Genomic DNA, 25,297 nt, shown 5'->3' with positions numbered 1-25,297 from the left:
TATTTGTTTGAAAAGAGTTGAAACTTATGAGTAAATATTTGAGTGAATCGATTAGGTACGTTTTGAAAAATCAAATAATTTTTGTTATTCTACTCCAATTGAATGAAAATGAAATTGGATGAAAAATATTGATGAATTGATGAAAAATATAATTTTCTTTCGTAGGTATTCTTTGCCCTTCCACTGGTGTAGTGAATACAATCTGAGTAGTCTATTTCTGTTTGAATATTACTAAAGCTTTATCCAAACACCAAACCGTTATTTTTAACACCTCGGCACGTGTTTTGATCACCAAGTGATCATCTTCAAGAGAAAGATCAAACGAGTTCCAAACAGTGCATCACAAGTAGTTTTTGTTTGTTGGACAAATACCCCATTGTGGAAGTAGAATATTTCTCTAGAAAGATGCCACATTTCAAGCCATTAGCCTAATAAGTTAACTAAATCACTCGTTTTCAAAAGTAAAATTTTTATTTAAATTCATTTGTATTTTTATGTTCCTTGTCAACAAAAAAGTATTTTTCTGATGAAGTATTTTTTGATTGACTTTTTTTATATGTGCATATATTCGTTTCTGATTGTTGGCCCCCACATATCCTATAGACAGAGCTAATATTGTTTGATTGTGAAAGAGATTATTTTTTTCATTAGACAAAAAATGTAAGGTATCACTCGTCAATAGGCAAAGCGCCTCTATACATAGAACAACTACTATGAATGTTTTTGACAAATGACAAAAGTTAAAATCTTATCTTACCAACTTATTAGGACTACATAGTGATAATTTCTCAACTATAATGAAATTATGTAATCGAAAGTTTAAAATAATTTAATTTCACCCCTGAGAAATGACATTTCAAGCCATTAGCCTAATAAGTTAACTAAATCACTCGTTTTCAAAAGTAAAATTTTTATTTAAATTCATTTGTATTTTTATGTTCCTTGTCAACAAAAAAGTATTTTTCTGATGAAGTATTTTTTGATTGACTTTTTTTATATGTGCATATATTCGTTTCTGATTGTTGGCCCCCACATATCCTATAGACAGAGCTAATATTGTTTGATTGTGAAAGAGATTATTTTTTTCATTAGACAAAAAATGTAAGGTATCACTCGTCAATAGGCAAAGCGCCTCTATACATAGAACAACTACTATGAATGTTTTTGACAAATGACAAAAGTTAAAATCTTATCTTACCAACTTATTAGGACTACATAGTGATAATTTCTCAACTATAATGAAATTATGTAATCGAAAGTTTAAAATAATTTAATTTCACCCCTGAGAAATGACAAAAAACACTCTTTACACAGAAGACAAGACACCTCACTATCAAAGTGCCTCTTCTATAATGTATTCTGTGACGACACTTGACATTCTTGGCATTAGTGACGTAATAACGTTACGTCATGCTATGCCATGGCATTGAGTATCTAATTTTTGCCAAAAGGTGTGGAAGAGATTGACTGCACAAAGCACGTATATAGGTTTTCTCTCTGACTGTTCTTTTAGCTTTATACTGTAACTAAAGGGTTGACAATATTTCCATCAAACACGAAGGTCAAAATACAGGTTATTTTGTCGAAACTGGGTAATGACCTAGAGGGCAAACCCAAAAGCCAGAAAGAAAACAAACCAAATGAAACTCTTCCCAAATAAATCTTTAGCAATACAGGTCAATGATAAATGACGCGGTTGCTGCTGGATTTATTGATTTGTGTTTAGATTGTGTGTGCAGTGAAGTATCAGTGTGAATGATATCACAAAAAGAAGGGGGATATGGTTTTTCCTGATAAATTTTTTAACTCTAACCGAAATTCTGACGCACACACACATAAACATCATTTCAGTTTCTCAATCTCTGGGTATAACCAGTTTCTGTATATATCTACGTCCATTAACAAGCGCTCATTTTTAAATTCTTGCTAACATAGTTTTATGTTGATTCAAGGTAATGTGTGAAAATCGTGAGAGAAATCTGATTGTGATAGGCATCAGTGGGGTTACTTGTGGCGGAAAAACAACTACAGCGACAAAACTGGCCAACTTATTGCCAAACTGTAAAATAATTGGTCAGGATGACTATTTTCTGGTCGAGGATGATCCAAGGCATACGTGGATCCCCGAGTTGAATCACGTAAATTATGACACAATAACCAGTCTGGATATGGATCAGATGTATGAAGATTTATTAGAGATTATCAATAAGTTTAAAAGGAAAGGAGTATTGGAGGAGTCAAAGAATTCAGCAAACCAAGAGGCAAAGGAAAACTGTATATCACTTACTAGATTTAAAGATTCTAATGTGTCATTTTTGATTGTCGAGGGATTTTCGATTTTCAATTTTAAACCACTGTTACCTCTTTTCCATTTAAAATACTATTTTGTTCTAGATAAAGATAAGTGTCTTGAGCGTCGTGAAAAAAGGGCTTACGAGCCTCCTGATTGTCCTGGATATTTCGAGAAATGTGTCTGGCCGGAGCATCTTGCCCAGTTGAAGGAAGTTAAAACTTTTGTCAAAAATGTGTGTTATTTTGATGGAGATTCAGAATTAGATATTATTCAGAAAATACTAGCTGATATTACTGAATATCTAAAGTCAAGTACTTAATATAAGTTTTTAAGGTCAAAAGTGTGAAGTTATTCCAATAAAACTGCATTCCTGTGATTATAAAGACAAAGGGTTTCATTTTATATTCTTTTTCACCAAGAGTGGATTCATGTAGAGGTTCAAGATGCATATCCCAAGTTTTAAATCTAAATAATTTTTTATTTGTTACTTAAAACTTACAATTCCTGCAAGATATTAACAGTAAATACATGCTCATGTATTTATGTTCCCATCACAATTTAATGATTAACTACTTTCAGTCATTAAAGAATATCCAGAAATCCACTCAAATATAATTTTATAAAGTAACATGGTTTGAAATCTTAATTTTTTCAAAATAATTTGCTGATCTTTTATTTTATTCCTTTTCATTTCTTTTACTCTGTGATCATTTATCTTGATTATTTTATTCCTTGTATTGTATTTTCATTTCACGTTTCATTGGTAAATATAATTCATATTTGATCTCATTCTGATTTTATTTTTTTTTTTTTTCATAGATTTTGAATCGTAGACAATGGAAGTAAAATGGTAAAATTCAATGTGAAACATGGTCAATCACTTTCAAACAAACATAATTTTATGAACTTCCATTGTTTCATCAAACTATTTGCTGTAGATTAAAATTAAGTGAGAGTAATGAAGGTTGAATTGGGGTCAAGTATTTTTTTCAATGATAAATTTAATAATGGGTTAATGCAACATACATAATAACTAAACTAATGACTAAAGGGTTCATTCAAAAGAAATGAACGAGAGCGTTTTCGGAAATTCAATTTGAACTAAGGACTATAACTAGTTAACCAAGATTTAACAGTAACAGATCAGGTCAAATGAAAAATAAACACGCCAAATTGAGATATTTACAGCTGTCATTGACCATAGAAATATAAAAATGATTGTTTCAAATTTTCATGTATTATGAAAATTGTAAAAATGAATGAAAAACTGTTGGGAATTGTTTTTTGTTTATATGTAACTATAATATAACAAATAACAATATGCTGTGACAGAACTTAAATAAGTATATCTTAGAAAAACTATGAACTTTACCTGGGCTCACATAAATGTCTTTCTAGCCAAATGCAATTAAAGTATTTATCTCTGACAAACAAGGGGTAGCATGTTTTTTGCCCTTTTTGGGAAATATGAGATGTTTAGGAAGAACGAGAATCACTGTTGAAAGTAATTCATCCTATAAAAATATAAGAATTGTATCAAAAAATAAATGTTGGCTAAGTGAACGTGGTTTAGATGGAAACAACTAGGCACGTTTTGTACAATTCCAAAACCCAGGAATTTCTAACAGTTTTTATGAAATTAAATGTTATTTTGGTAGTATTAGAAAAATACCAAATACGCCAGAAGAAGCTTTTATATAACAAAACACGTGTAGCGTTAAATCTCGCAAAGAAGTGATGTTTCAATTCGTTGTTTTTATCTGTACAATAATTTAGTCATACATTCAAATCATAATTTTTTCACCATATCTAAAAAGTCTATCCATTTTAGAAAACCCTCGTATTCATTTCACCTATACACCTATTCAAATGTATCAATTAATGAATTAACGATAGTTAATCATAGTTAATATTCAGTAAATGAATATTGATAAAGTTTTTTTTCAACTACTTGAAGCTTGTTCACCTTCAATCAGTTCTGATTTTTCTTTTTAAATATCTGTTTAAAAAAAAAATCTGTTTTTCCGTTAACCAGCTGTCGCACCCCTACGAACGACAACCCTCAGAAGTCGAAACTTGTGCGAGCCAAGGATTAACGAGGTCTTACCTTTTAACGTGTGATTCCTAACACGGGTTGTCGGTAGCAAGTGAAGATCGATCGTTCAGACTAGGGCTTGAACCACCGACCAGCACGGCAGTCAGTTCGAGTGAGTGAACAAAGCACCCACACCGAACCGCTTGGCTACCGACTGACCATCTGCTGGGAGTGAACTAAAAAGAAACAATCATCAGTTCAGATTTAGTGTTATTTTGCCTCTAAAGACTTCACAAAGATGGCGCCAAACATTTGCAACATTTCTCCAATCCACTTCTATGCTAATATTAACTTTGTGTTTCTTGGTTGAAGCAAAATCCATGAAAAAATTAACTATTGAAACGCATGTTTCTTTTTAAATCACTTGAATTTCATACATCAATCGTAAAAGCTGTCAAATGACGTCACTGACTAGTTTATGATCAATCTCGATTTTTTTTGACAAATGGAAAAATTGCTTGTGTTACTAAATTGTGTTGTGTTATTATTGACTAAATTAATTTTTTTACAGATTTATTTGCGAATTATGAATTATATATATTTTGAGTATATTAGACAACTTCTTACAAACAAAGATGGAAAATTTTCCAAAATTGTATAAATTCAAACTTCGCTTCCATTAATTAAGACAGCTTACTAGGATTCATCAAATTTATTGACTCTGGTTTTGATGTGTGTTAGAAACTGTAGATTTTTAGTTAGCTTTGTTGAATAGTTTCATTAAATTTTTATGACTCTATAGACATGTTTGAATGTTGAAGTTGTTTATTCAAAGCATCACGCAACTGATTTCCTCTTTTGGTTACGAACGTTTTCAACGATATAAATATAGTTATTCTTTGAAAGACATTTTTTTGTGAAGGAGTCAATACTTATTCTTACTGTTTTTTTTGAGTGTATAATTTTCCACAATCTGAAAAGATGATCTGCTGAATAAGTATGATAGTGGTGAACTGCAAAGTTCGCTCAAAAAAGTTACTGCGTAATATAATCTACTGAAGAGTCCAAATCGTTAGTAACTTATTATAGTCGAAAAATTTGCCTACAAATTCATATACTTAGCTCTCTTTGGATGGTTAACGTTTTGGTAAATAATCTTTTTCCATTTTGAAAACCCAAAAAACAGCTGTATTGACATACTTTTCCCGTTCATTACACTTTTCAGAAGATTCCCTGTGAATTGATCATTAAAATTGATAAAGATTATACAACCAAAAACGGTAAGTAACACTGACTTATCCACAAAAAATGTCTTTCAAAAAATATAAATATAGTTGAACCATTGTTACAGGCAATTCAACAGAAATATATGGAATTCATATGTATGAATCGATGACTAGAGGAACCGTTTATTGGAATTATTCGTTTAAAAATCGGTAAATTATGGAATAGTCAGATTGTAATCCGATTATATCGGTGAGTTGATCGGCGAACACAGGAACTGCCGTGAATTTAAGAACTCGCCTGTGCAGCGCCTGTCAACTGTTTTATTACCTGACGTTTTATTTGTCAGATTGTCAGACAATTCAGTGAAAGTGTAAATCAGATCAGAACTCGGAACAAAAAATGTTTATTGTTTGCAACTATTTCATAATAAAGTAATAGAGCAGACGTCTTTGGCCAAATAATGTTAGATAACTCTAAACAATGAGCGTCTTCGGAGATTTTCAGCAAGTGTGGCTACAAAGATTCCCCGAGAGTCCTTTACCAGGGGCTTGGGAGGAGGATGTTCGCGCAAACCTGGCGAAACATAAACAGAAGGTGTCGTTGTTGAAGGAAGAACTGGAGAAGGAACAATTTTACGTGGAATACCTGGAGAGATTATTGAGCGATGTGGAACAGCACAAAATCAAGTTGGCAAGGGAAAAAAGCATTGAAAGTGAGGAGACAGGTGATGTCACGGCAGATACGATATCTAAAGTAAATATTGTTTTTACTTCTTATTATTTCTGCGGTTGAAGTAACTTTCATTTCTTAGTCATGAATAACGAATTTTCCTTGTTTACTAATTGGTAAATGAGGTGTGGTTCAGTTAGGATGGGACACTACTGCATTTTAATTTTTTATCCAGTTTGCAAAGTATTTTAAATTGAAGAAATAACAATAATAGCAAATATTTTTGAATGCATTTTTGTACATTTCTACTTTAGGATATTTATTGATATTACTCTAATTCAGGAGAGTATTATCAGTAAATTCCTAAGTGAATCTTTTTTTAAAGTATTCCTGAAATATCAGAGCCTCCTTTGGATATGAAAATGTTTCCATAATATTTAAAATTTCTGTGAGTGTAATTTCCTGCAGTCTGTTTGTCTGTTGCATAAGTGGCAGATAGGTACCAGAGTTGCCAGCTTTTTTATTTATATTTTATTGGGATTATTTGCCCTGACATTTCATTATTTTGATAGAGATATTTAATCAATGAAAATTTTCTCAGGAAGTACCTAACTTGCTTTGCTATTCATTATATTACAAAAAAAAAACTAGTCAATAAATGTATGATATCACAAACTGTTTTATTGGATTCAGTTCTTTACTAAAATTCACATCTGACAAAGGGACATTCACTAGCCTGTGGATCATGCTGTTGAATGCTGCTACTTTGTGTTGATATAGAGGTGGGGTTTTGTAAACTTTTTATAATGAAAATAAAAAAAATCTTATTAGATATTTGAGAATATGTTTAATTCAATTTTTTGGTTTTCTAGTATTTCACAAATATCTCCTGTACTATGATATTTATGAAAAAAAATGGACTCGACTTTTTTGTTTGTCTTTTTTATTTGAACAAAGTGACATTGTTTCTGAAATAATTCCTGAATCATAGCAATTATGGAAAAAATGTAATAAAGTAGTTTTTTCAGTATCTTCAGTTTTTACTTCCAATTTGTCTAACAATGCCGAAAATTTTCCAAGTCGTTTAAAAACATTCTCCGAGTCCATTCACCTAAATCAGCAAATCCTTAAATATTTCCAGAAGTATCACAGTTATGAAAAAAATAATAAATTTAGAAAAAAGCCAAAATTATAATTTTTATTTTTCAGAAGGACCCCGGTAAACCGTCAACAGTTTCTCTGAACGTCGAAGAAACCGAAACATTGTCTGCCAATATGTGTGTGAACGAAATATCCAAACAGATGATCCCTAAAGACAGTCATGAACGATACGAACCTACTGCTCCTCCTGATCAAGATCCTGGAACTTTTGTGACCGTCATCGAAGTTAATGGTGTAAAACAAGGAAACATTTCTCCGGTTAAAACTCCGCCAAAGTAAGTGTATCACTTCTGTACAACGCATATGTATGTAATATAATTGAAAATGCAATATTTTCACAAATAATAATTGATTTGAGCTCACATTCATTTTAGTATTGTATGCTCCTAACTTGTTCGTACTTGAGTATTTTTGATACCGTTGTGTTGCTTAATTTTGTGTTTATATAAAAATATTATTTCATACTTTCGAGCAAAGTTTTTCAAATAATTTTAACTTTTTTTTTAAATTTTTTGTTTCGCTATACTTGACTGATGTTTTATTGAAAAATTACCCCCCATTTACGAATATTTCTTCATCTCATTATTGTGATTTCTCAACATTTTGACATCATTGTTATTTTGTTCCATTGTTGATAGTTCAGCCAAGTTTCAAGTTCGAATTGGGTTTGGATTATTATGGAAATTAGTAGTTATCAATGGAAAACATTTTTCAGTTGTTAAACTTGATTAAGATATTCATGTTTGTAGATTTTATGTTAATCAGTAACTTCACCACATTCAGATATTCAAATTATTCAAGTTTTGTACTGAACTGAAACGGTAAGAAAAACTACTGATAAAGTGTCAAAAACCTTTTGCAATAATATTGAAAAATATGGATAAATGAAGTGGTAAACTGAAAACTTATATAACCAAATATCTGGGGAACTCTTTGAGAACAAGCTAGCTAAAGAAATATTAGTGAATTATTCAGTGAAATTGTATTAATATACTAAATAGTCAAAGTCACACTTCCTACCATCCAAAATTGTATTATAATAATAATAAATAACTAAATTTATGAATCTCAAGCAATATTACATTTTTGTAGTAGGGGCAGTGTAACATACAAATTGAAAAAAAAAACATACCGAGAATACTATATCAAAAAAAAAATATGTAAAACTACAAAATTGTCATTCTATTTCAAAATATTATCTTTTAGTTGGGTCTCGAATTTCATATAATTAATTTTTTTTGACTATGTCAGCAAAAATAGCAATGATATTGTAAGTAGACTAAGTGTAGGCAATTACAGACCTAATATCTTAATATACTAACCAAAAATATTGAAAATTTGATTAAAAATAAGTTTTAAGCTTGAGGAAGTTTTATCCGATTGTCAATATGACTTTAGAGAGGAAACCCGTAAGACGCTATCTGTAGAATGACTTCCACAATCTATGAATCGTTGGATGGGAAAAAATTCTATACTCCGTGTATTTCTGGACCCCTCTAAGGCTGACTGTCATAAAAAAATAACTCAAAAATGACAGAGACATGGTATTGGAGTTCTTGTTTTCAAAAGATTAGTAAGCTAATTTATTTATTGAAAGTAAATAGTTGAAATTGATGGTATTTTGAGGAAAGCACAAATAGTAACATTTAGAGTGACCCAAAGAACAGTTCTTGGCCCTTTTTTATTAACTCTCTAAATAACCAGTGTGGTGATATCTCTTGGTAGTGTTGTGAAATCATCAACACCTCAGTAAAGTTAATAGTGTGAAAATTATTTTATTATCATGGATAGTTAGATAGAAAAGTTTTACCTTTCTACTTCTCCATCTTGATACAGAAAATGTGGGAATCTTCCGAAGAAAGGAAGAAAGCAGTTAATTTCAAAATAGGATACAGAAGTTGAAAGCTAATACCTTTCTGTCAATTTAAATAAAATGAGGTAATTTGCTACGATATAATTGAATAAAATTAAAAAAAAAATTGATTACAATTACCATAATAGAATGTCAAAAATATAAAATTCAAACAGGAACCCACTCGGCCTTTGGATTATGTCCTATATAATTGCAGTACTGATCTTTCACTTCACGTCTGACACTCAGTAAACAAATGTTGTAATTATATTCATATTTAGGGTACCCTCCAGACCGGATTCTTTAAAGAGCAAAACCAGAAGAAGCAACAGCGATTCAATATCATCGTCTTCCGAATTCCTCACTACTGTCGACGAACCTTATTATGACAGGGTGGCCCCCGAAGACGACTACCTCGTCGAAAGTAATCATTCCAGTACTGAGAACGTGTTCAGTTCTTCCAGTACCCTTTTATTGGAGTCCAAGAGGGATTCCACGCAGAATATTCCAGAACCTCAATCTCCTGGAACATCCAATTATGTTAACATTGAATATTTCATTAGTAGGTAAGTGGATTTGATGACTTGAAATTTTGTTTGTCATGAATGTATTTATGTTTGAAATCTTTGTGAAAGATTTTTTTTTTCCATACAGGACTATTATTATGAAATTATTTTTCTACAGTAGACATAGAAGATCGATGGAGATACTATCAGTTAGTCTGTAGCAATACAGGCTACAGTCATTCAAGCTCAGGTAGTCATACAGGCTAGCTACAGCCATACAGGTGGAATATACTCTTTTCTAAAGTGCTTCCTGCCTGAATTTTCATATTTACACTGACAACAACGATGCAATTCTTTCGTATTTTCCGGACTAAGATGGAAAAATGCTACTTTCGCAAAAAAACGTTTGGGTAGTGGGTACTTCACAGACGGTTGCAGAAAAATAAATATTTATTCAGATAATCATTGGATATTTCAAATATTCTAATTTCGAGAGGTACACAAAACAACACATGGCAAATAATGGTATCAACTGCAGGACACTTGATAAATCTAACACGTTTGTGGAAGTTATCCAATGTGCAATGTATAATCATTAATGACTAAAATCAATAGGACCTCAATTCACCACCATTACAGTATATGGAATCCTTGATTAAATTCGAAGTTGGGATGGGAAGTCTAAAGGTATAATTGCTATTACAAGTAGCATAAGGAGTAGAAGCAAAGTTGAACTTCGATTTCTGTTAATAAATAAGGCAAACCGTCTCTAAGATAAAAAGTGCGATGACTGTTAACATTTTATTGTCAGTGAACAAATTCCTGCACAACTCTCTGGGTTTGACTATACAGAGACATCTTAGTGCCCTCTTCTGTAATATCAATACAGAAGAGAGAAGGGATGAGTTGCATGCTCCCCAAAAAAGGTATTCCATAACGTAGTCGAGATTTAATAAGTGCATGGTAAACGATCTTTGCAACATGGAAACCCAACTCATTTGAAACCACTCTAACCGCATAACATCCGGAGGAGATCTTACTCTTCAGTTGTTTAAGGTGTTCATCAAATTTCTGCCTAATATCAATGAATACACCATGAAACTTTGTGTTTAATTTATTTTGTAATGTGGCAGCGTCTATTGAAATTTCATCAAGCGAACATTTGAATGATATTATATTCGTTTTGGATGCATTTAGAGAGAGTAAATTTGCATCGCACCAGCTCTTCACCTTCTTCAAGTCGGATGATATTATTTTATTTAGCTCTATTGAGTTTTTTCTTTCCACAATATTGTAGTAACATCCGCGAATAGAGTGAAACTACCAGATATGTCAATCATAGATATGTCTTTCATATACAACAGAAACAGAATAGGGCCTAACACAGAACCCTGTGGTACACCAGATTCAATGGCCCTGTTCTCCGAGAGTTCCGTTGTCCTCACCATATGACTCTGACATGAAAGGTACGATTCGAACCAAGTGTTCGTTACACCTCTACATCCATATTTATGAAGTTTTTTTTAATAAAATTTTATGATTGACGCAATCAAACGCCTTTGAAATATCGCAAAAAAATGTGGTGGCTACTTCACCAGCATTCATTTCAGAGTCAATTTCATATTGTATCCTTTTCCGCTTGAAATCCAAACTGGTTTTTGCTAATACAGTGATGTTTTGAGAAAGATTACAAGAACATTGAAGTTCATAAATCTAAAGATCATGATCTTTGTCTCATGTCTCAATTTTGGTTTTTCAACCTGGTCTACATTAATTTCTTGAATGAAAAAAAATGGAATTTTAACATGTCAAAGGTTAAAACAAAATAGTGCACATTTTTGCATAATGGCCCAACTGTACCCCAAATAACAACATGAAGATTACGAGTTGTGACAGTTCGTTATTCCTCTTCTTGTATAGTTATGGCCTATTCTCCGAGAAAAATTAGCCAGTTCTCGACTATTGCAGGTCACTGTGAAGTGTGTATATTTATTGACTGACAGTGATGCCTTATTCTCAAGAAACATTACATGCTTATGATAGAGAATTATATATGTCAACTCCAACTGGAATTTCACAAATTATCGGGATTATAATTCTCCCAAATGTCTTCAAATATCTTTGTTCCAGCTACCTTTTACAACCATAGGATATTTCGAGGTATTTCTACTTCAAAACTAATTACTTTTTTTACACTGAAATTTTTGAAGTCAAACTAACAATTGAGTGATACAATTATTTTTTGTATTCAAATTATGAATAAGCATCATAATCTATTTGTGGAGGCAGGTGTTGGTTGATATAAAAAACACAACAAAGGAAATACATTCTGAAATGTTGCTTTATTGAAGGACCCCAGAGTGGTGAGGGATATGATCTGAAAACAAATTGACTTCATAAATGTATTCTATTGCCATTCAAAAATAATATCATCTTTGTTAAAAGTTTGTTGCATTCCAATTTTCACAGGGATGACAAAACTGAATCCAAAAAATAAATTACTTGGAACCTTCCCTATGTTTTTATAAGCACACTATGAGCAGATTATTTTTAAGCAATAATACATTCATTTCAGATATGTATTTCACTTCACCACCAAGACAAAATAAACATTTTTTCAAGAGTTGTAGATAGGTTGGTAGCTCTGAAAGAATACTTTAAGACTTCCGCATCTCTCACATGTTGAATAATGAAGTTATAATAATCTCCAATAATTATAAGTTAAAAAAAGTTGATTCCTTTATAAAAGTAACTTGTTGAATAATTTGGTATACTAATGTGATTTAATGTCAATTTGGCAACGTCGCATCCTTTAACATTTGCAGTACTGCCACCATGAACAAGAAATAGATATATAGTTATTACTCAAACTCAAACTTTTGTATAGAATGAAAACTGATCCTCTATATGATAATAAAAGAGTATAAAATCAAAATAGTGGAAGATAGTGCCGATCATTTGTAGTCATTTGAATATTGAACCGTCAACTTTTACTCATTTTTTTATAACTTGAAAAGTTGAATTGAGAATACCTTGGAAAATATGGTAAACTGTTTCAGTTCTAACAAGAAGAATGGAAATAGTCACAGTAGTAGTGAAGACGAACAAGACGAAATAACAGAATTGAGGAGGCACAATGATAACAGTTCCTATGCAAGTTCTAGTTCTTTGGAGTCGAATACTCCAGCTTCCAGGAGAAAATTCAGTCAAGTGAGTATATTCTCTGCAAAACTGCCTTGTTACAGAACGTTTAAAAAAATTATCTGTTCATCCACAGTTTATTACCTTTATATATATATATATATATATATATATATATATATATATATATATATATATATATATATACACATATACATACATGTATAAATAAAATGTCCATATAAAATGTTCATATAAATAAACACAACCATGACAAATAGAATGATGACATTCACTCACATATATTCGAAACTAATTACAAAACAATATCTAGACATGAAGTTGAAACCTATATCTTTATGCAAATATAAGTGACTAAAAATGGTCATTGTAATATTCCTACAGGTCATAATACGCTTTTGGAATGAGAAATAATTTTATCTCCTTCCTATATTTTTTTTATTTCCGATTGCTTTAAAATGTTCAGGCAAATGATTGTACATTTTTTTGCTTTCGTATATTATTGAATTTTTAATTTGAGTCGACCTAGGTATTGGCAGGGAGATATGGCAGTTATTTCTGGTGTGCCTGGGATTTAATGGGTTATCATTCGATAAATGTCTGTTGTGAATCAAACATACAGTCTCCATAATGAAAAGGCATGTAAGCGTAAGAATTTGGTGCTTGATGAATAGTGTTCTACAGTGATCCCTTGCTTTGGCCTTGTACAAATAACGGATTGCTCTCTTTTGTAGAATGAACACAGAATTCCATAAGGTTTTCCTACAAAAACCCCAAAAGGGTAGTCCATATCTAATATGGTATTCTATGAGTGAAAAATATGTGTTTCTGCCAATAGCTGTACCAAGCTCGTTTGTCACTAATTTAATAGCATAACAACCCGATGCTAGTCTTTTTTTTAAGGACGTTATATGTTCCTCAAACCCTAACTTTCAGTCAATGTATATACTCAGGAATTTAGGGCTCGTTTTGTTTTCTACTTGATGTGTTCCTAAGACCAAGTTTTCGAATTCGAATTTGAAGGTAATTATATTAGTTTTTTCCACATTGAAACAAAGATTATTTGAGTTACACCAAGATTCGATTTCGCTGAGTTCATTGTAAATAACTGTTTTTAGAACAGTAATATATGCTGATGGTATCCTTCAGATAATAGCAGAAAAGGAACTGTTACTCTCTGCTCAAGCCGGAAATGCATCTGCTGAATAATTTTCAACGTGGTACTGGTCACTATAAATAAAACTGTTTTTATGAATCATCAACAAAAATATTCATTCAATTATCCACCAGTCTTCCGAGCAGGTAACTTAATATAAACATCTTGGTTTGACGATTGATCTAAAATTAATTTGGGAAAAACACAAGGAAAATCTAAGTATTGTTTGCTTTGTATTGCTGTTTTGAAATAGAATTTCTAAACATTCATCTCTCCCAACTACCTACACAGGTTCTGGTAAATGCCTGCTGGAAAACAACTACTTCCCTGGCTAACACCACTCTGGAGATTGAATTATATTCGACAGACATTTGTACAAGATACCTCACAGGGGTTAGTCTCGCAGATGTTTCTCGTTCCTCCGGTAGCAAAACCATGCTGAAATTGTTGTACCAACGATTTAATCAGCTGTTTCCATGAAAGTGACGCATTTGCTATTTGCCGACGATTAATTTTTTTTTTAAATAATTGAAAGTGAAGCTGGTACATTGTGTTTACAATGGTATGTGTTTGAACACATCCAAACGCCAAATTTTTCGCTTTCATCAAATACATTACCCAATCACTTTCGAATATAGTATAAATAACAACCAAAAATCTAGGTGTGATCCTAGACTCCACACTTAGCTATAAATAACATATTTTTCCTGTAATTCAAAAATCTATGAAAATGCTTGGCTTTATAAAGAGAACCACTCGTGATTTCACCAACATTCCTGCTATTGCATCTCCTTATTTTTCCCTGGTTAGATCTCATCTCGATTATTGTTCCACAGTTTGGTCCCCTCATTACATTACACAAAAAGTGAAACTCGAGGCCATACAGCACAATTTCCTTTGATATATTGCCTTCAAGATGCGTGTTTACTATGACTATACTGCATTGGAATGCATTTTGAACATACCTTCTCTTGAGGCTGGCAGAAAACATAGAGATTTAATACTTCTATTCAAAATTATCAACGGACTTCTCTCCAAAATATCTTTACATGTCCCCAGTCGTTCAACTAGACGGGTGCAAAAGCTTTACGTTTCTTTTCACAGATTCAATTATTCATATAACAGCTTTATTCCTGAGAACTCTTCGATTGGCTAACTCTTTAAATAAACTACAAATCTTTAATACATCAGTTTCCCGCTTCAAAAACCATATTCTTTACCTAATCATCTAATACTCTCTGCTTGTGTTGTTGTATTGTGTTACTTGCCTGTTAGAATTATATTAGTTCATATTGTTATACATTTTAATTTTTCTCAAATATTCTAATTGTTATCTTACTTTGAAATTGTATTATTCTTATAATTTACTTTTAATCCACTGTATTGCATCAAGTACTACATAGCGCACTGTACTACTTATAAAGGTATTGTGCTTGGCCGTGTATATAAATAAATAAGTTATTTGAGTAGTTCACCTGCAGACCGGTTTGGAGGTATCACCTGTTATCAGTGAAGGATATATCCGACCCAAACAGCAAAGTATCTGGGACTTGACGAGATATTTTTTTTCTTGTATGTATGTATACGTTGTATTGTATACAACTTGAAAAGGGGACTGATCATTTACCTATTTATCAAGATATCATGGCACATGCTAAGATTTGGTTCACAGCCAATGATCTTTTTTTGAATGAGACCAAAACCCGTTGTGAAATCTTTAGTGTAAATGGTACAAATAGTTTGGTTGAAAATGAGTACATAAAATTTCTAGGTATAGTTTTAGACCCACAACTGAGGTGGACAGCCCATATAAACTGTTTATGTAACAAGCTGTCGCAAGTGATATTTTACCAAGAAAAATACGACATGTCACAAACATGGAAGCAACAGTATCTGCGTATTATGCATTGTTTCATAGTCACTTGATGTATGGAATACAGTGTTACGGTAATGCAGTATCTACACATATTACGAGGATTTTCACATTGCAGAAAGCGGCAATAAGATCTATTTTAAATGTACCATGGGATACCAGTTGTAGAGAAAGAACTATTTCCTTCATTAAAAATCATGACCATCTACTCACTGCTCATTTATCAGAGTATAATAACAGATAAGTCAAAGATAAATGAACATGCAATAAACTCGTCAATTCACCCTCTTGATACCAGACACAAACACAATTTGTTGGTGCCATTATGTCGTCTGTAATGAACGCAAAGAGACGACATACGGCTCTTCAACCTTCTTCCCACAGAGTTTAGGAATAGACCCTCGACGCAATTCAAAAATCAATTAAAACAGATACTATCCAATAACTGTTTCAATAGTATACTTGAATTCGAAACATTCATCAAGAAAAACAGAAATATCTTCATGACCCACAGAAAGCTGTATTTTTATTTATACTGATTCACAATTCATCATTATCTATATACATACTTTATATATTTATAATGTATAATGCCATTGTTTTTATGTATTATTTAGCTTTTCTATTGCGTTATACCTTCTATTTTTTATCATTAACCAATTTTAATGTATGACCTTGGTGACATAAGATCTCTATATTTTCATAGCCTATGTATATATGCCTACAAATACAAGCAATATCAGAACCATCCTTCACATAACTATATAACCAGAAGTACTACAAACCATCACTTAAGAATTCCCAACTGCAACAAAAATATTGTTCATAGATGTTTAATATATACTTTACCTAAAGCATTCAACCTTATTCCATCCAGTATAAAAGAAAAAAAAAATTCAAGAAATTCAGTGTTCTATCAAAAAAGTATATTTTTCATAATTATTACACCTTTCTAAAAATACTGAATAAATAAATTAATGCAACATTTACACTTCTTTGCTGACATACGCTTATGAAATTTTCATTATGTTTTAATATTATTCCTAAGCCATTTTGTTACAAGACTTATTTGAAATCCGCATATATAATAGAGTTGCACAATACAAGTCTTCAATCACTTAGGTGCCAAACTCAGTAATGTAATCAGAAATTAGTATAGCTAACCAAATCCTCGATTAACTTGCTGAACTATAAAATGTATAGTATATTTCCTAGTAAAAATGTATGGTATATATATGTATGTATGTATGGTTATGTGTATATATATGTATATATATGATGTGTTGTTTTTCCGGGTGTTCATCCGTTGTGTACTATTCGATAGTCGACGTTTCGCCATCATCTCAGATGGCATTATCAAGACGAGTTACTGCTTCGCATATATATATATATATATATATATATATATATATATATATATATATATATATATATATATATATATATATATTAATATATATATATTAATATATATTATATATTAATATATATTAAATATTAAAATATTAAATATAAATTTTTAAATGTATTTTTCTACTGACCTGTCTACAAACTTTATGTTTCTTGAGACCAATAAAAATTATTATTATTGTGAAAATAAATTTGTGACTAGTCTGACGAAATGTTGATGTTGAATTAAACTGGGTTTCATATTGCTTTCAGGACAGCGATAAAGGAGAATTTGATAGGGACAGGATGTACAAAAGCATATTCTACAATATTACGGAGAGCGAGAGCAATTATGTGGATTGGCTAAGCGTATTATTGAAGGTATTTTATATTTCATGCAAAATCTTTCACTTGGTACTCCGTCAATGTCTTATTTCAGTATATGAAGGCGATACAGGCAACTATAGGGACTTCCCAGCCCATCGTTAGCGAGGCAGAGCTCAACACGATTTTCTACAAGATTCCAGATCTGTACAGTTTGCACTCAAACTTCTTAGAAGCCCTCCGTAGACATGTTCAGAAATGGGACACAAGAATCGGGGAACATTTCAAAATAATGGTAAAACTTTCTATTCTCATTTCATATGAGATGTTTGATTGAATTTTTTGCTGTAGGCTTCTAATTTATCCTTGTACGGAGCCTTTCTGAGCAACTATGGGCAGGCTTTAGACACTGTACAGAAATGCAGCGCAGCTAACTCGCAATTTGGCGAGATATCGAAAAACATAACTTGCAAGCAATTATCCGGGCAGCCAATAAGTCTAGAAGATCTCCTGCACAAACCGGTGGCCAGAGTTCAAAAAAACGCTTTGGTTTTGCACGATCTCCTGAAATACGTCCCGCCGACTCATGTGGACCATCATAGTTTGACGGAGGCTTTGAATTTAACCCAGAATTTTTTGGACCAGTTCAACATGATACAGACCAAGTTGATGTTTCCTGTAAGTGAATGCAAATTTCTTTGATGCTGAAATGATCGAGAAGTCATTTATGTAGATGGAAATTTTGAGGAGATCCAAAATGTAACCTCGAGGTTTAACTTATAGGTTTAAATATTTTCAGGTTGCAGATCGGGCACAACGTAGGCTAGTGAAAAATTCGTTTATAGTGGAATTTGTGGATGGGAACAGAAAACTGAGGCATCTGTTTCTCTTCAACGACGTCATAGCTTGCGCCAAATATAAGGTAAGTAGATTTAGAGAGAATGAAAACAATATTGAGGGTACAAATATGGAATCAAAGTGTAAGAAGTGGGTAGACTGAATGCTGAAGCAAAGAATGAAAGCCAAAGAGTGGGATAGAGTTGAAGTATGAAATGAAAGCAAAAGAAGGAATGAATGAATCGAGATAAAACGTGAGAACGACTGAAAGCGGAAGTGACAGGTAGAGAGGATCATCTAATGAAAGTAGAAAAAAGATAATGAAAGCTGATATGAGAAATAGAGAAGGAGATTGAAAGTAGAGGATGAAAAGAAAAACAAACATTGATTGAAGTAATAAAATATTCATAATGAAAAGAGAGATAAGTCTGAGAAACAGAATGAATTGAAAATACTTATAACATGAGAAGGCAACAGAAAATACCAAGAAAAATAACAATAAATAAATAGAGAGAACAAACCTCTGGAAAGAGATAATTGAGGATAAGAATTTGGAGATTTAAAGAATAAAATGTAGAGAATCAAAGTAGGAATGAAAAGGAAAATAATATAATAGAGATGGAGGTTAAGAAGTATGAAAGAAGAGTGAATGTGAGAGGGGGAAAGGGTGCAATATTGCAAGAAAATGAAAGCTGAAGATGTAAAAGTTGAAAATGAATTGAACCTGAAGAAGAATTGAAGAAATAGTATAGAATGAGAAGTTGAAGAAAATAAAAGTGACAAAGATGCAAAAGATACAAAAAGAACTATGAAAGAATTGAAATACATATAAAGTTAAATTCAAAAATTAAGCAGAAACTACTGAAATGAAAGTGAAGAAAAAGGTCATGAAAGCAGAATAGGGAGAGAATGGAAGCATAGAAATAAGAATGGAATGTTGCAAATGGGAAATAATTGAAAATATGTCAAAAGTAACTATAATAATAATAAAAATAATAATTATTTTCCTTTAGACAATAAGAAATTGTATAGGAATTGTCTTGAAACTATAAAGTAGATTAACAGAAGTTAGGCATACTAGCAGTTCAAACCACAGTCTTATTCTAAAGATAATTAGATTACATAAAAAATAAAATAAAATATCACAGAATTTTCACACTAGAGTTACATTACATTAGCTTGCAGAAAAAACGAATCCACGTCATAAAAACACTTTTCGATCAAGTACGATTTCAAGCGAGATTTGAACAAAGGTGCAGGTACACACTTTCGAATATCATCGGGTAGAGAATTGAAGATTTAAGGCCCTATTACATTTGGTGACTTCGAACATATCATTGTTCTGCAATGGGGAACATATAAATTATTTTTTTGTCTGGTATCAAGATGGTGAATATCAGATTTCAGTATAAATTTAGCTTTATTTTTAAATATGTATAGACAAGTTTCAAATATAAATATAGACGACATTGTTAAAATTCCCATATTTTTAAAACTATAGCAGCAGGATTCTCTTCTTTTAAGACCAGTCATACTCCTTATGACTCTTTTTTGAGCAATAAATACTTCATTTGCCAAGGGGTATATGCCCCAAAAACAAATTCCATAACGTAGTCTATTTTTGATCGTGCATAATAGAGTTGTCGTAGCATATCAAGACTGAGGATATGTCTTAGCTTCCTCAGCTGAAAAGATATAGTATTCAAGTGGGAAATCAGATGTTCACATTGAATTTTCCAGGTGAGACCTCTATCAATATGTAAACCCAGGAATTTTACACATTCTTCACCCATCCTAAGATTATGATTCTATTATAAACAAGACAAGAGGAATGGTGAAATAACAAGTTGAAATTTGTAGTTGATAATTATACAAATAGAATGAAATGCTGTGAAGGAAATCAAATAAGTTAAGGTGAAAAAAATAATTGAAAAAAAATGATAAAAGTGAAACAAAAATGAAAGAAGAGTTAAACTCGAACATTAATAAAAAGAGGGCGACAGAGAGAGAGACACGTTGGAAGATAATATCACAAGTAAAAGAGAAAAATTTAGAAAAACCAATAATGACTGAAAGTAAGAAAAAAAGCTACAATTTGAACTAGAGGATATAAAAGTCAAAACCAAAACTGACAATGAGAAAGAATGTGAACTATTGAAAAAGGATAAAAGCAGATAATGAGATGTAAAAGAGTATCAGCAAGAGGATGGTAGTCTGAAGAATAACGTGGTAGCAATTAAAATGACAAAAAGAACAACAAAGAAAATACATGAAAGAACTAGACCAAAAAATAAATAACTGTATTGAATGTTTGGAAGCTAGGAAGTGAAATGGAGCATGAGAGCAAGAATGAGTGAAAGAGATAAATTGAATTGTGAGATTCAAAGAAAGTAATGGGGCGGAGTCTATCAAAATGACTGCAGAAATGAAAGTAATGTCATGAAAAAAAGCGGCAGGGTCACTAACAGTGATTGAATCACGAAAAATTTCATTGAATGGGGTTATAAAAATGAAGAATAAAGAAGGGTTGAAAATTAGGAAGTTGTGAAGAGGAAAATATTTAGTAGATAGGGTGAGATCGAAAGATAAAGTGGGGGGAGAAAGATGATTTTTTACTGATCTATGTTGAAACATTTGTTCAACTTTATTTATTTTCAGTAACTTTTTCAATTTTTGGATTACAGACTGCTGGACGGGCTGAAAAATACACATTCGAGTTGAAATGGTTCATACCCGTGGAGGATATAATAATGCTCGAAGAAACAACAGCAAACCTGCATGAAATTGCGTCTTCGAACATAGTCTCTCTGAAGTCCCAGGCGTCGAACGTCAGGGATCAGTTGAGGCAAGAAGATAAAGCAAACGAAGTGAGTTTTTTGTCTTATGCTCTTTTTTTACCATTGAATGTTATTGTTGAACTTTCATTTCAGAATCGATCGAAACAGTCGAGGGGTTCAGACAAATTCAGAAAAAGACTGATAGAACTAGAGAGCCAACTTGTGCTGGTATCGCCAAATTTAGTGTATAGAATCAAAAACAAAATGACTGGGCGGACTTATATGTTCTTCTTGTCGTCTGATTTTGAGCGCACGCAGTGGATCGAAGCGATTCAAACACTGCAGAAGACTGAGAGAACTGGTAAAATGAACGCTCCTCCTATCAGCGAACTCCAGACTTGGATAACTGCGTGCCGGAGCTACCTGAAGACGAACATGGGGTCTTACCTGTTGAGAAGTGGCAACGACGAGAGACTGCTCGTGGGAGACTTGCATGTGTTTGTGTATGATTTGTGCGGATTGGACTATTCTTGTGGTAAGTTTTTCGAATTTATTCGTTGTGTGTTGAAACATTTCGTTCAGTCATAGTTTCCTGTATTTCTTGAATACACTATTGAAGGCAGTCATTGGTGAATGAAAATTTTATTTTGAACAGTCGAGTTCCTTTCTTTCCTGTTTTTTACCTGAACGAATATCATTTTTAAAAGTTATTTAGAAACATTTCAGTTGGCATTTCTCAAAAGTTTTTATATAACCATCGGCTATCACTGATGATTTCCACTCTCCTTGCCTATTATTGCAAGTTATGTTTGTATTTGACATTTTATTTTATCTAGATAAAGTTTTAGCAAATATTTTTATGCTATTGTAACATAGCAAGAAAACGTTTGTCAACAGGAACTTGTTTTCTTAGGACAGTAAACGTCTTTCATGTTTAATGTTGTGGGACTTATTGCTGTGTTGGTGGATTTTCCTTTAGATTGCTTTCCTCTTAATTCATTACCTATATTCCACCCTTCTTTCATTTAATTATCAGCATTATCAAATCTATTTCGATAATTTTTTTTTGCAGCACTTATCACATTTCTATATGTTTTCCTGTATTTATTGAAATATTTAAGGAAACTCATTTTTTGGATATTTTCGGATATAATGCAGGGATCACATATTTATCGATGAAACTTTTAATCCTCTAGTCATCCAAAATTTCTTTTTTAATATATATTTTTTGGATTGGGAAAGATTTTTCAAAGAGATGCTTTAACCTTTACGATCATATCTGTTTTTTTTTATATTTGCAACAACTTTGAAATTGAATCTTGTGAAGATTGCATTGTAATCCAACAGATTTGAAAGGACAACATCACATTGAAAAAGTTAATAACTGATAGGTCATGTCAGCAAAGAGAAATATGCAATTATTAAGAATGTAATAGAATTTAATTCGTTACTGGATTTACTGCAAAAATGAGTAATAAATATATAACTTAGTGGACTGTTCAAAAAATGATGTGAATTTAGAATTTACTCTATAAACATATACGAGGTCTCTATTTTGTCTCCTTCAAAGTATTCCCTCTCAGATGTAATACACTTGTGCCAGAGTTTTTCCAACTTTCGAAGCAGTTCTAATATGCACATTTTTGTATGTCCTTGAGCTCTCTTGTTGATTGAAATTTTATCTCCTCAATCGTCGCAAAACGCCGTCCTTCCATGGGTCCCTTCAGGCTTAGGAACAGAAAGAAGTCGTAGAGGGCCAAATCTGGTGAATATGGTGGCTGAGGAATGAATACGGTGTTGTTTTTGGCCAAAAAATCACGAACAAGTAATGACAAGTGAGCAGGTGCATTGTGATGCAAAAGCCATGAAAGATTTTTCAACAATACCGGTCATTGCTTATCACATAGCAAGATAATAAGATAACACTCCTAATTGACCATACGAATCGCAATAAATACAAAATTTCAGGTTATTTTAGGGACTTCTTCGATTGACGACTTGTTTATTTTGTGGAAATTCATGTTCACTGAGGATACACTACAAAAACACACTTTTGTCTATTTTCCACTATATTCCACTAATATAGTGGAAAATAGACAAAAGTGTGTTTTTATTTTAGGGAAATATCAACAATTAGTACACCAAAAATCGAAGTGGAATTAGCACATTTATGAAGATCCCAGCTGATATTTAAGGATTTGAAAATTTTCCACAAGCGCAACTCTATATTAACCATTGGTTTTACTATAATTCATCGAGAAAATAACACAAATCATGAAATTATGAAACATCAAAAGATAATTGGCGCTCAGGGGCGACTTTGTTGATTCCAGTGGCGCATTTGCTTTTTCAGCTGCATGAAAACTCGGAAAAACATGCAGCACCACATCATCTGAAGATCTTGATCTGCCAATATCCTCTCTTTCATAAAACAAAATGTAGGGTACCTCCAGAGGCTCCAATGAATTCAGGACATCGCCAGAATTAGTGACACAACAATCGTCTTTTACCAATGCGTAATAATGACCAGATTCAACTCCAGAACCACAGTGAACAATGACTGCATGAATATTATAATAGTGGTCTGCTAGATTGAAGTGTTCATCTATTTCAAACTTTTTAAGAATCTGGTGCTTCTGTCAGAGGTTGAGTCATGTTTGAAGATCATCAGTGTTATTATTAGATTGACTGTTTGGCGCATATTTGGTAATACAGTTGATCTTAACCTATACGGGTGATGATCAGATGATTTAACAATAAGCTTTGCACGGTTTTATTTGCCTACTTAATTCACATTCTCGTGTAATTATTGAGGAAGAGAGAGTGTGTAAAAAGGAGAGGGATAAATACGTTTATTGTCTGTTTGAAGGTGGTTGACAATGTTTCGTGGTGTATTTTATCAGTTCGGACTCCCCTTGTCTAATATAATATAAATTGATTTAATATCCCTGAAAAAAATAATAGATTAACCGAAAATAACAATTTTATTACAACAAAAAACTGAAAGTACAAGGAAATAACATACAAGCTACAACCAGAAAATAAAAAATTGAAATATTAATAAAAGCTGAAAATTAAAAAAAAATTATTTAATAATATAGCAATAAGTCCCACAACATTAAACAACCACTATTGTTCAATAACCGCAAAATATGCAGTTTTTACAGTCTCGACCAACGACACAATTAAATATTTGAAGGGAGTTCAAATAGGTTAAACATTTAATTTAATCCCCATTGACCTAGATGAATCAAAAGATGTTATTCAAGAAATTACAAATAAAAAACATCAGGTATTGATGAAATGTTTTTCAAAATCTTTGAGACACTGCCAGATTGTGTTTTTAACGTTCTTGTCTCATTGATAAATGATTTCTTTGTGAATGGCTCATTTCCTGAATTTTTAAAAACTTCTGTAGTGATTCCGCTCTTCAAAGGTGGTGCCAGGGATGATCTAATAAACTACAGACCTATATCACTTGTTCCGACCTTATCAAAAATTATTGAAAAAATCATAAAAAGGCGGCTAATTTACTTTCTCTATAATAATAACATATTGAGTCCACATCAGTATGGGTTTCAAAACAACAAAAATACCAGTGATGCAATTTTTAACTTTCTGCATAAGATTTATAGTGATATGAATTCTGGTGCCTATTCACCAGCTGTATTCTGTGACTTTTCCAAGGCATTTGACCTCGTTGATCATGGAATCTTACTGCGGAAGCTGAAACATTATGGTTTTGAGCACAGAAGCATTAGATGGTTTGAATTGTACTTATTGCATCGAAAGCAAATTGTAAAAATCTCAACCGACTCAAATGTAGGAGAAATCAAAGCAGGTGTCCCTCAAGGTTCCATCCTAGGACCCATCTTGTTTCTATTGTATATTAATGATATAACACAACTGGATCTAACTGCTAGCATCACATTATTTGCAGACGACACAACGTTGCTGTGGCAGGGAAAAGATCCTACAAAACTAGCTCAAGATGCCACTGTAGACATGGAAAAAATTAAGAGCTGGTGCGACTCAA

At 32.2% G+C, this 25,297-nt stretch overlaps 2 protein-coding genes across 2 annotated transcripts in view; both read left to right on the top strand.

Annotated features, from left to right (window-relative positions):
- The first annotated feature begins 1,457 nt into the window (after positions 1-1,457).
- Positions 1,458-2,682, top strand: LOC111502524 (nicotinamide riboside kinase 1). The gene is made up of 2 exons (XM_023156624.2): positions 1,458-1,866; positions 1,953-2,682. Exon 2 carries the CDS (start codon positions 1,956-1,958, stop codon positions 2,610-2,612), a length of 657 nt encoding a protein of 218 aa, XP_023012392.1. The 5' UTR covers positions 1,458-1,866; positions 1,953-1,955; the 3' UTR covers positions 2,613-2,682.
- Positions 2,683-5,888: 3,206 nt separating this feature from the next.
- The window catches only part of RhoGAP1A (Rho GTPase activating protein at 1A), a 33,135-nt gene continuing 13,726 nt past the window's right edge, over positions 5,889-25,297 (top strand). Inside the window, exons 1-10 of the mRNA XM_074176853.1 lie at positions 5,889-6,308; positions 7,434-7,660; positions 9,519-9,803; positions 12,803-12,953; positions 17,597-17,704; positions 17,763-17,942; positions 17,999-18,325; positions 18,447-18,569; positions 21,169-21,351; positions 21,415-21,796. Of these exons, the coding sequence (XP_074032954.1) occupies positions 6,036-6,308; positions 7,434-7,660; positions 9,519-9,803; positions 12,803-12,953; positions 17,597-17,704; positions 17,763-17,942; positions 17,999-18,325; positions 18,447-18,569; positions 21,169-21,351; positions 21,415-21,796 (2,239 nt within the window). The 5' untranslated portion in view covers positions 5,889-6,035. The remainder of the gene's footprint in view (positions 6,309-7,433; positions 7,661-9,518; positions 9,804-12,802; positions 12,954-17,596; positions 17,705-17,762; positions 17,943-17,998; positions 18,326-18,446; positions 18,570-21,168; positions 21,352-21,414; positions 21,797-25,297) is intronic.

Source organism: Leptinotarsa decemlineata, unplaced genomic scaffold (genome assembly GCF_025532065.1).
Source record: "Leptinotarsa decemlineata unplaced genomic scaffold, Ldec_3_MD MMD2_tig00002082_RagTag_RagTag, whole genome shotgun sequence".
NCBI lineage: Eukaryota > Metazoa > Arthropoda > Insecta > Coleoptera > Chrysomelidae > Leptinotarsa > Leptinotarsa decemlineata.
Note: the sequence above shows the minus strand (reverse complement) of the source record. Positions and strands in the feature narration are given on the sequence as shown.